General features: G+C 44.8%; 1 protein-coding gene across 2 annotated transcripts in view; it reads left to right on the forward strand.

Moving 5' to 3' along the window:
• LOC126282056 (lipase 3-like) overlaps window positions 1-14498 on the forward strand; it is a 196908-nt gene that overhangs the window by 118071 nt on the left and 64339 nt on the right. For both annotated transcript variants that reach the window (XM_049981493.1, XM_049981494.1), the window contains 2 exons: window positions 6534-6780; window positions 14154-14285. In XM_049981493.1, coding sequence (XP_049837450.1) covers window positions 6534-6780; window positions 14154-14285 — 379 coding nt within the window. The remainder of the gene's footprint in view (window positions 1-6533; window positions 6781-14153; window positions 14286-14498) is intronic.

The raw sequence follows: 14498 nt of genomic DNA on the forward strand, positions 1-14498 counted from the left end.
TTGCTTCCTGTTCGTCGTGTAAGGTCGGATTTGTTAACACCAGACCAACAGCTCGCGACACAACTTCTACACACAAGTGAAACAAACAACAAACATCTTCTGTCGACTAGCACAGTATCTAGCAAGAAGTAAGGTAACGGCAGACTGCCTGGCACAGTACTCGTATCTTTACAGATCAAAAGCTAAACACACTCGCAGAATTTCCGCGTAACGCCCATACTTGCAACTTTTCATTTGAAGCGATAGTTTTGTCACATAAAAACCTTTTAGTTTCATCAACTTTAATAATTAGCAAATTAACTTTGACCAAAGTATACATTAACAGAAGCCTGAGAATTAGGGTCACAAGAATATAATATTGGTTATTCACATAGTATTCCATTTTACGAAAGACCATTCCGTAATGCGAAAGTTTTTATTATCAATAATTTAAAAAAAATATTTTGGGAGAAACAAAAGTGTTATTTCAGAAATGGAGGAAAGGAGGCCTAATAGCTTTGCCCTGTGTAGAAATTTTAGGTGGTACACACTTTTTAGATATATTAGTTTTATCATATTTCTTTCAATAAAACGTTTCTGAAAAATGTACCACAGTATTATGCCATGAGACTGATAAATAAATGCTGAGTAATGAAGGATAATGTGGGACATATTTAATAAAATTTCAACAATTTTTAGAACATACTGATTACACATTACATATTTAATACGCAGCGTAAAAGAAACAAAGTGTTATTTGGATCATCAGGTCCCACTTTTGTTTTTAATTACTTCCTTTATTCTAAAATAAATGATGTGATGTCGAACTTTTATTACTGTATGTTCAACGTTCGTATTGTACTTCACTACAGGTCAAAAGAAATGCTTTTCCCACTTACAACACAAACTGAATAAAATACTTACTTATTAGCGGAAAATGCTGCTATCAGAGCACAAAAACGGCTAATACGCTCCTCTTTATTAAAAGATTCTGAAGAGTAGGGTACCAGCTGCCTCATTATACCTTCATCAGCTTTAAAAATTTTGCCATGCGAACATATTAGCGTTCCTTTTAACATGCAACTCACCTCTCACCCCACAAACTGCCCTAACTGTAACACGCTCACACCCGCTAGCCCATTGCTGTAATACGGTCATACCCATCCACAACCACTCGCCCTTTCTTACTCCCTCTTTCAGCCCAATTCATTGTCATTATCTCTTTGTGTCTCTCTAACTGCACCTGTCTCCTGTCTCACAGCCACAGTCTCCTTCGTTCTGTCCTACTAATACTGCCACCTCTCGCTACCACTGTCTCGCTCTTGCTCTCTTTTACTATCTCATTCAATTCTTCCCACTGTCGCTATCTCTCTCTTACACGTTGTCATTCTAATACACTGTCTCTCATTATTGCTGGCTCCCACTCACTTTCACTTTCTTCTTCTCTTTATTCCTCTCCCACTGGCACTGTGTCTTTCACTCTTTTCCTGGCACTTTGCTGTCAGTGTCACTTACGTTCCACTGCCAGTCTGTCTCTTTCTCTCACACTGCCATTGTCTCTTTCGTTCTTTCTATACCACGACCACTTTCTATACCACAACCATCGCCTTCTATCTTCCAATATTTATCACTTTCACTTCTCTTTCCCACTACCACTGACTGCTTCTCTCTCAGCATGAAAAAGTGCGAATATGTTCGCATGTCAAAATTTCAGGCATCAGTATCCCACTGTTCAATCAGAGTCTTTGAAACAGGAGCATATTCGCCCTTTTTCTGCTCCAATAGAAACTTTTTTACGCTGGTTCCTTCTTTTCTTGTTACAGCAGGGCATGTCACTCACATGAAAACAACTTGATTGGTAGTTAAAATTTTGATAGTTTACTTGGGTGGAAGTGAAATAACACAAAAGTAATTTTACACCTCATCCATGTTTTTATGTGCACAAAATTTTTACTGTGCTTTAGTATGGCTACGTGTGCTTCCCAGAACCCTTCTGATGATGATTGAAACACTTTACAAAATATTTCTCCGCGTTATACCACTTCATAAATTACGTTTTCGACTCACATCAGATTTTACGTGTACAAGTAGGGTAATTTTGAATCTCTGTATTTCGGAAATGGGTGAAGATATCAAGAAATTTTGTAATGTTGTTGGAGATTGGTATCTTAGGAATATATTATAAGCACTACACCTATTTGCTATGCATAGCGGCTTTGGATTCTACTGCTCGGTTCTGGTACCTAAAAATAATGTTTTTAGGATTGTTTCTCGGTAACGGATAAACATTTTTGAAAGCAGATAGTTGGCACTTCTAGATAAATGCCTAAAGAACATTCCGTTACAATATGATCTATTTGCTGATGTTAGTTGCTCTTCTCAGGAACCATCCATGAACTAAATGATGCCTCCATAAGACACTTCAGACGTACCGTAGACCGCAAATAATGCAAAAAGTAGGATAGTTACAGTAAGACGATCCTTCTGTTGGGTATACAAATTGTTCCTAGTTCAAGGTCTATCCAAAACACTTAACCCCATCTTTTTATCACCAGTATAATCCAAAGTATGAGCACTGGAAAAATCTACTTTTTCTGCGCAGCTTTTAGGAACCTACTCATAGTGCACGCTGTAGCTTGCTTATCGATAAGTATTCATATTTATCGCATAATTCAGCTATGACTTAGTGTCGAGAGTATTTGTAAACATTGGTATCGATAAATACAGTAATGGAAATTTGCCTACTTCCCCCCCCTCCCTCCACCTTCCCCCACCGCCCCAGAAACATATCAGATATCAGCTTTGTGATCTCAGTTTCGCACCTATGTCACCTACAAATTTAATCATGTATTCCTCTAACTGTGGTGTATATCCACATCAAGTAAAATTTCGTCGTTATCGTTACTGATGTTTACCTTGTAATGGCTAACAGTTAGAGGTGCGCTTTACCAAAGCGAGGATTCGGTAGTTTCAGTACACTACATAAATGACGTAGAAAATGGTAGGTTTACCGGTAGCACTGGTAGGGAAAGAAACATAAATGAATGTGCGGGAGAGAAACTCGAAGCCAACGGCCTTTTGTTTTTTGTTTGTTTGTTTCGCATATAATAAGGGCCGCACATCGTTCAGAGTTAGTTTATTCAGTATTTTATATCCTTATAAAATATAAACTGCGATTTATAAGTATCTATAAGTATTCTATCAGTATTTTTAGTTGACTGCGTAACTTTTGCGCTTTTATGTAACCAAAGCAATCATTTTTTATGTAAGTACATTTTACAAGCAGGAACATAAAAATCTATATAATTTTTTTTGTTATTTTATACTCAATACAAGGTTTTTCATCACGAACAAAGGCATGAGTTTTCTGCTACTGTTGATAAGAGGAAAATTTGTTTGTGAATAACAGAAACATGTTTTATATAAGCTCGAGGATGTATTGATGGGATGTTATATGTGTTTTTGTCATGAGTTTTTTATTTAATTTTATCTTTTTTTCGGGAAATTTTGTTTTCTATCACTATATGATAACTCTGTACTTTTTTCCTTATTCTTGCTATAACATCCCTCTTCTTCACATTACAAATCAACAATTTTCGAATAAAACCTGACAATTTGAATTTTTCTATAAATACTGACCTTCTTTAAGTAACAGACAGGAGAATAACTCCGTAGAGTAGTAATGTTCCGTAGGTTAAGCGACCCTTTACACGCTGAGGTGGCAAAATTCGTGAGATACCCCTCACATCATGTCAGACCTTTTGCCCAGCTTAGCGCAGCAGATGGACGTGGCATGGACTCATCAAGTCGTTGGCTACCTCTATAGCCGTCCATAATGGCGCAAGTGTTGCTGCTGCAGGATCTTGTGCACCAACTGCCCTCTCGATTATGTTCCATAAATGTTTCATGGGATTCATGTCGGACGATCTGGGAGATCCAATCATTCACTCGAATTGTCCAGAAAGAACGTGCCGCGAATAATTGTGGCCTAGTGACATGGCGCGTTGTCATCCATAAAAAGTCCGTCGTTGTTTGGGAACAAACAGTCCATAAATGGCTGCAAGCGGTCTCCGAGTAGCCAAACATCCAGAGTACTAAATCCGTTCCATGTAAACACATTCTGCACCTTTACGGAGTCACCGACAGCTTGCTCAGTGCCTTGTTGACAACTTGAACCCATTGCTTCGCGGTGTCTGTGCCACAGCCGAACCTTGCCATCAGCTCTTACCAACTGAAATCGGGACTCATCTGACCAGACCACGGTTTTCCCGTTGGATACGGTACAACCGATGTGGCCACGGGCACAGGAGAGCGTTGCAGGCGATGTCGTGATGTTAGCACAGGCACTCGCGTCAGTCATCTGCTGCCACAGTCCATTAACGCCAAATTTCACCTCACTGTCCTAACTGATACGTTCATCGTACTTCCCACATTGATTTCTGCGGCTGTTTCACGCACTTGCTTGGCTGTTAGCACTGACAATCCTACGCAAACCCCGCTGCACTCGGGCGTTAAGTGAAGGCTGTGGGTCACTGAGTTGTTCGTGGTGAGACGTAACGTCAAAAATTTGTTACTCTCGGCACATTCTTGACACTGTGGGTCCCGGAAAATTGAATTCCCTGACGACTGCCAAAATGGGATGTCTCATGCCTCAGTCCAACCATCATTCAGCGTTCAAAGCGAGTTAAGTCTCGTGGCGCGGCCATAATCACGTCTGTAACATTTTCGCATGAAGCACCTGAGTATTGTACTGCCCTTTTACACCTTTCGTACACGATACTACACGGGTCTGTATATGTGCACATCACTATCCCATGACTTTTGCTACCTAATTATATATCCTCACTGAGTTTCTAGACTATCGCCGATTCTGGTTTCTAGGGGAACTTTGTAATACACTGATCACATGTGCAGAAAAAGTGATCGAGATGAGGTAACGCCCGACAGGTATGCAAGACGCCTATCGTAACGTGGCTAGGTAACAGACCAAGGCTACTTGGGAAATTATCGTAGTCTACGTTTACTTCACCCTGGAATTAAACTCCAAGGAGAAGAAATAAAAACTCTGAGGTTTGCCGATGACATGGTAATTCAGTCAGAGAGAGCGAAGGACTTGGAAGAACAGTTGAACGGAATGGACAGTGTCTTGAAAAGAGAAAGTACGATGAACATCAGCAAAATCCAAACGAGAATAATGGAATGAGTCCAATTAAATGTCGTGATTCCGAGGAGTTTATATTAGCAAATGAGACACTTAAAGTAGTAGTAGAGTTTTATTGTACGGGAAGGAAAATAACTGATGGTGGTCGAAGTAGGGAGTATGTAAAATGCAGAGTGACAATGGCAAGAAAAGCGTTTCTGAAGAAGGGAAATTTGTTAACATCGAGTATAGATTTAAGTGTCAGGAAGTCCTTTCTGAAAGCATTTGTATGGAGTGTAGTCGGGTATGGAAATAAAAATGGACGTTGAACAGTTTAGAGAAGAAGCGAATAGAACCCCTTGAAATGTGGTGCTACAGAAGAATGTTGAAAATTAGATGAGTAGATCGCATAACTAATGTGGAGGTACTGAATAGAATTCGGGAGAAGAGAAATTTTTGGCACATTCTTACAGAAGATAAATAATACCTTTGCAAAACGGAAGCTTACCCTTCTAGACTGTATGGGTTACCTAAGATACACAAGCCCAATGTCCCATTGATCGAGCAGTCCACCCTAGAAGAAAAGTGTCCGAAAATACACTACAACAATAACCGTCGGCTGGAAAAGTTTTTCGTCCATTTATTCATAATATCACGGACCGTATTGGGAAAGTTTTGGCCAAGTTTCAAGTGGAGACCACCTTTCGCCCTACCAAGAAAATTAGTGAAAGTTTAAGATCGGTGAAAGACGCACGACACCACTTAGCCACCCCAGGTGTGTATAAAGTTCCGGGTAGCTGTGGCACGGTTTATATTGGAACAACTAAACGGAGTGTTAATACCCGCCTAACGGAACACAAAAGGAACTGTAGATTGGGACAAATTGCCAATCAGCTGTACCAGAACACGTTTTCAAAGTCGGTGATCACGAAATAAAATTTAGTGAGACAAACGTGATAGCTAGAACCTCACATTATTACAACCGCATGTATAGAGAAGCTATAGAGATCTACAAGCACGAAAATAATTTTAATAAAAACGAAGAAGGATTAAAACTAGACAAGATATGGAGGTCGACTTTGCACTAACGAAGTGACAATCGATTACCTGTAATCGAGAGAGATGGCACTAGCCAGAGATAGTTTTAAAGTCGAAAGCACGTGATGAGTGGTGGCGCCATCTAAGCGCTCTATATGAGCGGGACCTCCAGCACCCAGCAGCAAGTCGCCGAGTCACCTCGGAAGATGTTGCCCGCAGTAGGAAACGAAACGTCAGGTAGGAGAAGAGGTTTTATATATGGACCACGGCAGTTCAGCCTGGAAGTTTTAATTAATGAACAAGAAGTTTATTTATGATAATCTGCGGTAGCCTACGTTAGTGTTACAACTCTTGTAGCACTTGTACCTGCCCACAGCTGGCACGAAAGCGGAATGGAGGACCTGCCGGCGGTGGTGGACTACGTGCTGCAGCAGACGCGCCGGCCGGGGCTGGTGTACGTGGGGCACTCCATGGGCGGTACCATGTTCTACGTGCTGGCCTCGCTGCGGCCCGAGTACAGCCGCAAGGTGCGGGCCGCGTTCCTGCTGGCGCCTGCCGTCTTCATGTCAGACCTCTACAGCCCGCCGCTGCGCGCCGCAGCGCCTCTGGCGCAGTCCATCGCCGTAAGTACTCGACTGCCAGAGACGCGCATGCGCAGAGTCCCAAAGGGAAAAGCCGTAACTCGCAACTTTTGTGACGGTTAGTTCTGCCACAGAAAGCAAAGAACTAGGAAGACCAGTTGAGTAGGTTGCTTAGTGTCTTGAAGAGTGTTTGTTAAGATGGTCAGAAACGAAACTAAAACATGGACAATCGAGTGTAGAATAATTACGAGGGGCGTTCAATAACTGAAACACCACTTTTTTTTCTTGGCCAATTTCGGTTGGAAAAATGTCAGAACTTGTTGTGAGACGTCATGGAATATTCTCGCTTCAGCCTGTATGGTTTCATGAGCTTCTGGTAGGTGGTGGCGCAACACGTAGCCTTCAAAACGCCGTCTGCAACACAGGTGCGTTTCTTGGAGAGAGCTACCATTGAATTTATTTTGGCGGAAAACCAAGAGTCGCAGATATTCACAGGCGCTTGCGGAATGTCTACGAAGAGACCGGAGAAAGGCACGGCGAGTCGTCGGGCGTCTTATCAACGCATCTAGGTTGCACAAACCTGTCAGATCTCCAGCTTGCCGCCCGACCGCTCTCTGCTGTGACTCCTGCAATGTTCAACGTGCGGATAATGTCTTCGAGGTGATCGGCGGATCACAATCAGACACTTCCCTGGTCGACTCGACGTCTCTGTTAGTAGCGCCGACACACTCATTCAGAAGTTGGAGTATTCAGTGCTGTGTGTCCGCTGGGTTGCTCGTAACCTAATACAAGACCATAAAGAGCAACGAAGGACCACCTGTGCGGAATTGCCTGCGCGTTACGATACTGATCGTGACAACTCTTTGTGAACATCTTCACAGCCAATGAAACATGGGTTCAATACTTCGAACTAAAAAAGAAAACTAAATGGTTCAAATGGCTCTGAGCACTATGGAACTTAACACCTGAGGTCATCAGTCCCTTAGAGCTTAGAACTACTTAAACCTAATTAACCTAAGGACATCACACACATCCATGCCCCAGGCAGGATTCGTACCTGCGACCGTAGCAGTCGCGCGGTTCCAGACTGAAGCGCCTAGAACCGCTCGCCACCGTTTCCGGCGTAAAGAAAACTAAACTGCGCCCGAACAGGCCTTGGAAGGCCCAACGGTACCGACCGGCCGCCGTATCAGCCTGAGCCCAAAGGCGTCACTGGATGCGGATATGGACGGGCATATGGTCAGCACACGGCTCTCCAGGCCGTATGTCAGTTTACGAGACCGGAGCTGCCACTTCTTAATCAAGTAGCTCCTCTGGGTGCCTCACAAGGGCTGAGTGCACCCCGTTTGCAGACCGGATGGTCACCCATCCAAGTACTAACACAGCTAGACGGCGCTTCGGTGATCCGACTGGAACTTTTGTTACCACTTCGGCAAGGCCGTTGGCTCAGTACTTCGAACCGGAAACAAAGCGGCAGTCATGGAGTGGTGCCACTCCACCTATCCTCCGAAGAAAAAGTTCGAAGGCTCTCCCTCAGTCTGTAAAGTCACGGTGACTATGCTCTGGGACTCTGATCTCCGGCCTCATGGTGCAGCTATCAACTCTTAAGTATACTGTGCTACCCTCAGGAAACTGAATTAACGACTTCATCATGTTTGTCGCCACACAAATGCAGACGAACGTCTCCTTCATGACAACGCAAGACCTCACCCTGGAGGAGCCCACAAAAATTCATTAGACTATTCTTTCTCATCCACCCTATAGCCCGGATCTCGCACCTTCCGTCTTCCAGCTCTTTGGCCCAATGAAGGATGCATTTCGCAAGTAGGAGTAAGTGGATGATGGGAAGGTTATTGAGCAGCGAGACGTTGACTCCGACGTCGACCAGTAAGCGATAGCCTGAGGACATACTGCCCCTTCCAGTAAGGTGAAGTAAGGCCGTCGCGCTTAAGATTAGGTCGAAGAATAGTGCTTTATAGCCAAAAGAGTGGCGAACACACACATGTATGAAATCTTATGGGACTGCTAAGGTCATCAGTCCCTAAGCTTACACACTACTTAACTTAAATTATCCACCCATGCCCGAGGGAGGACTCGAACCTCCGCCGGGACCAGCCGCACAGTCCATGACTGCAGCGCCTAAGACCGCTCGGCTAATCCCGCGCGGCAGTGGGGAACAGTATGGTACATTGCAATCTTCAATAAAACCAAATTGCTTTGAGAAAAAAATGTTGCATTACTTATCGTACGCCCCTCAGGCGATACTACAGGAATTCGATTATCAAATGATACATTAAATACAGCGGATGGGTTTTGCCATTTGGGTAGCTAAATAACTGACGATGTCAGAGCAGATATAAATTTTATGCGTGTCAAGCGACTCAAAGCGAGGTTGGCATCTTATATTTATTGCAGCAGTGCAGAGAATTAATATGAGTCTGCCAGTAAATATTCTCGATCAAATCAGCAGACCAGACTTCTAATTTGTCTCGCACGCCGTACATTGTTCAAGGAGCGATTGCAGTGCGACGCCATGGGGAAACAAGTAGTCGCTCCCCCTTCGTTGGTAGTCGTTTAATAAAAGGTCCAGTCACATTTGACAACTACCTACGTTCGACGTCATCGTGGAGTAAGCACTGACAGACGTCAGCTGCAGAACTAACAGTGGAGGGCACACAGAGTTGTTAGATTAAGCTTGTAAGGCTGTTGCAGGGCACCTTGTGCTGAGGAGTACTTCTTCAGAAAAGAATACGATACGTTGCACCGAGTTAACTAGTACTGAAGTTAGCCAATAACGTCGTTTCGCTCTCGAATTCAAGCGGCTGGCCAGAGACGGTGTCGCAAGATGTGTACTTCGTTTGGTTCCCTAAAACCGAAAAAGAGAGCGATAAATGATAACCAAATGAAATCTTGTTTGGCGCATCTCCGTGACCAAAACTATGAAAAAGGTAGACAATAGGGATATATACAAGCGAATATTTCACATGTGGTGTTAATGGTAATGAATCAGTATCGTGCGAAACAGAAGGAAACACTCAAGATTGAGAAACACACAAACAATCGCGCATGTCACAGGATAGTTTCAAAGTCTTATGTTCGCGCAGACGCTATAAAGCACACTCAATACGTTCCTTCCCAATCCTTCCCTAACCCGAACTTGCGCTCTGTCTCTAATGACCTCGTTGTCGACGGGGCGTTAAACACTAACCACCACCACCACCACCACACTCAATACGAGCACCGTGCATTACTCGAGAAGCATCGGAATAGTAGTCCATTTCATTCCACACTCGAATCCCTGTTTATTGGCCGGACGTTGTAGCTGAGCGGTTCTAGGCGCTTCAGTCTGGAACGGCGCGACCGATACGGTCGCAGGTTCGAATCCTGCCTCGGGCATGGATGTGTGTGATGTCCTAGGGGACTGATGACCTCAGATGTTAAGTCCCGTAGTGCTCAGAGCCATTTGAACATGTTTATTGAATCGACGCTTCAATAATTCGATTTTCTGATCTTGTAGAGTAGCTACCACCGGTGGGACGAAGACTCTGCCTTTTATGTAATCCTACGGCGAAAAAAATCGTTAGATGTGAGGTCTGGTGACCTGGGAGGCCTAAAACAATGAACAAAGTCTTGTCCAGCTCTTCCATACAGCGTTGTGGTACGGTGTTGTTAACTTCAAGGTGAAGGTGAGGCGGGGCGGCGTTATACATAAAAATGAAATCACTGGAATCTTCGTGAAGTTGAGGAAACCACTAGTTTTGCAGTACGTTCATATATGACGTTCTGACACAGTTTCCTCCGCAAAAAAGAGGTCCGTAACTAATGAGGAGGTATTGAATAGAACTAGGGAGAAGAGAAATTTGTGGTATACCTTGACTAGAAGAAGGGATCGGTTGGTAGAACATGTTCTGAGGCATCAAGGGATCACCAGTCTAGTATTGGAGGGCACCGTGGAGGGTAAAAATCGGAGAGGGAGACCAAGAGATGAATACACTGAGCAGATTCAGAAGGATGTAGGTTGCATTAGGTACCGGTAGATCAATAAGATTGCACAGGATACAGTAGCATAGAGAGCTGCATCAAACCAGCCTCTGGATTGAAGACAACAACAACAACAACAGCAACTTGCTATGTGAATAGAAACGGTAGGTTCGATGAGTCTCTTGTTCGATGGTGACGCTAGGATTTCGTGACCCCCAAATTCTTTCAGAACGTCGGGTTACTTCACTCGATAGATGAAACATCGATTCGTCCAAAAAGAAGAGTCGTTCGGAAGAAGTATCCTCTGACATATAATGGAAAATAGAAATGCAAAATTCATACTTTCTGTTATGGTCGCCGGGACGCAATTGCTGCAGTAACTGCTACTTCTATTGCTTCATGTGCGGGCGTCGTTGCAGAGCACGACACACTGTTGTTTGAGGAACTTGGAAGTTCCTGACCTTGTGGACTTCCGAGACCTCCGAGTAAACGCATCTCGGATACGCTCGACATTTTATTCAGATGTGCGTGGCCAACCAGGTGTTCTTTCCTTTGCATAAGCTACCTCCTTTCTAGAGCTATTTATGCTAGTCAAAAATCTACTTGTGGAGTTGCTGCTTCTTGCTAAACCAACAGTGGAAAGCATTCTGCACTTGAAGAATGAATTGATTTCGCGCGAATTCAAAAGCAAAAAATTACTTCTGTTTCGGGGTAGTCGCCGTTTTGATGCAAGGAAACAACAGCGCAACTGTGTCGAAACTTTGAGCTTCCTCTGTCCAGTGACACGTACAATGGGTTTCAGTCTTTTATACTTCGTCTGTAATACGCGACTGTAATCTGTTCTTTCTTTTTGAATCACACTATATTATAGATTAACGAAGCTCAAGAAAATGGCGAGCAGTTCTCTTGGTGTGATGGCTCTTCTTCAGTGTGTTTCGCTTGTTCAGATGAACTTCCAAATTGTTCAATAGCAAGCTAAAAGAACTTTCTGACATTCTGAAACATTTATAAAACTATTCTCAACCATCTGTCAGTGCCGCGCAGGATTAGCCGAGCGGTCTAAGGCGCTGCAGTCACGGACTGAACGGCTGGTCCTGGCGTTGGTTCGAGCCCTCCCTCGGGCATGGGTGTGTGTGTTTGTCTTTAGAATAATTTAGGTTAAATAGTGTGTAAACTTAGAGACTGATGAGCTTAGCAGTTAAGTCCCATAAGATTTCACACACATATGAACTTTTTGATCATCTGTCTGCTCACAGAGTGACAAATTCCCCTCCTGTTGCTCTGTTTTTCCACGCCTGATGAACCCACTTCGGTTTTTTCACTCCTTATCTTCTTCATTCAACATCACAGCAATCAGCATGAGATAACCGTCCGAGAAAGTCGCCAGCCCGGGGACTCTAAGTGCACTGCCACACGCCGGAATAAACACTGGCCACTGTGAATAGACCGTCAATGTGGCACCGCAGCCGGTGCAACGGGACCCACGAGAAATTCGGGCCCCGCAACGAACTTGTGACAACACGCTAGTTCGCTTGCCCGCCATACTTCACGACCGCTCGCTCCGTGCAGGACACACGGGAAATATTACAGTACTGGCCATTAAAATTGCTACACCACGAAGATGACGTTCTACAGACGCGAAATTTAACCGACAGGAAGAAGATGCTGTGATATGCAAATGAGTAGCTTTTCAGAACATTCACACAAGCTTGGCGCCGCTGGCGACACCTACAACGTGCTGACATGACGAAAATTTCCAACCGATTTCCCATACACAAACAGCAGTTGACCGGCGTTGCCTGGTGAAACATTGTTGTGATGCCTCGTCTAAGGAGGAGAAATTCGTACCATCATGTTTCCGACTTTGATAAAGATTGGATTGTAACCTATCGGGATTGTAGTTTATCGTATCGCGACGTTGCTGCTCGCGTTGGTCGAGATCCAATGCCTGTTAGCAGAATATTGAATCGGTGGGTTCAGGAGGGTAATACGGAATGCGGTGCTGGATTCCAATGGCCTCGTATCACTAGCAGTCGAGATGACAGGCATCTCATCCGCATGGCTGTAACTGATTTTGCAGCCACGTCTCGATCCCTGAGTCAACAGATGGGGACGTTTGCAAGAAAACAATCATCTGCACGAACAGTTCGACGACGTCTGCAGCAGCATGGACTATCAGCTCGGAGACCATGGCTGCGGTTACCTTTGAAGTTGCATCACAGACATGAGCGCCTGCGATGGTGTACTCAACAACGAACCTGGGTGCACGAATGGTAAAACGTCATTTTTTCGGATGAATCCAGGTTCTGTTTACAGCATCATGATGACCGCATCCGTGTTTGGCGACATCGCAGTGAACGCACATTGGAAGCGTGTATTCGTCATCGCCATACTGACGTATCACCCGGCGTGATGGTATGGGGTGCCACTGGTTACACGTCTCGGTCACCTCTTGTTCGCACTGACGGCACTTTGAACAGTGGACGTACATTTCAGATGTGCTACCACCCGTAGCTGTACCCTTCATTCGATCCCTGCGAAACCCTACATTTCAGCAGGATAATGCACGACCGCAGTTTGCAGGTCCTGTACGGGCCTTTCTGGATACAGAAAATGGTCGACTGCTGCCCTGATCAGCACATTCTCCAGGTCTCTCACCAATTGAGAACGTCTGGTCAATGGTGGCCAAGTAACTGGCTCGTCACAATACACCAGTCACTACTCTTGATGAACTGTGGTATCGTGTTGAAGCTGCATTGGCAGCTGTATTTGTACACGCCATTCAAGCTCTGTTTGACTCAGTGCCCAGGCGTATCAAGACCGTTATGACGGCCAGAGGTGGTTGTTCCGGGTACTGATTTCTCAGGATCTATTCACCCAAATTGCGTGAAAATGTAATCACATGTCAGTTCTAGTATAATATATTTGTCCAATGAATACCCGTTTATCATCTGCATTTCTTCTTGGTGTAGCAATTTTAATGGCCAATTGTGTATGTCAATGATAACGTACTGTGGTGTGCTATGGAGAGCTTGAATGCTTTAAGCACTCAGTAAAGAATTATTAAACTCTTCTGTACCAGTTACTCGCTCCCCGCCGCAGACGGCTGCTGTCACTCGTAAGACCTGCAGTGTCGCGAGCTGTGACGTACGCGCCGCGGCCTGTCTTTCTGGAGGGCCTCACGGTGTAATCGTGGGCCGGTCGGGGCACTGTCGCGTCACTGTTCTTTTTTTTAAACCGCCTGAAGAGTGCGTGCTTTCTGGTTGCGCCCGTGATTGGGCCACTGGGCCACACATAGGCAGCTCTGAGGTCGCAGGAGAAGAAGCACTTCACTTTGTCGGATTAATGTGTCGAGTGCAGATGCTCTTTAAAACTAATTTTAATTTATTGTGTTGAGTTGATTTCAGTGACTGTATGTGTTGGGCGTGCGGCAGGTGGCGTCGAGGGCGCTGCTGAAGGGCCGCACGCCGCCGCTCAGCCTGCCGGTGGGCCACCCGGCCACGCTGCTGCCCGCCGTCGTCGCCTACTCCGTGCTGGCCGGCTTCAGCGACCTCGAGGACGATCACGTGAGTGCCAAACAAATGACTCTCTCGCCTACTATTTCTCATGCGCCTCACTAATTTCGGTGCGATATTCCTGCGTCGATGGGGAAGACAGTAGTTTACAGCAGCGGGTACCTTCACCTGGAACCCCGTAAACTTTGAATGCAGCACTTCAGAATAAGTTCCAAATGTCACCGACTGGAGGCACTGCCAGCACCCAATAACAAATGCACCACT

This window comes from Schistocerca gregaria, chromosome 7, assembly GCF_023897955.1.
Source record: "Schistocerca gregaria isolate iqSchGreg1 chromosome 7, iqSchGreg1.2, whole genome shotgun sequence".
In the NCBI taxonomy this organism is placed as follows: domain Eukaryota; kingdom Metazoa; phylum Arthropoda; class Insecta; order Orthoptera; family Acrididae; genus Schistocerca; species Schistocerca gregaria.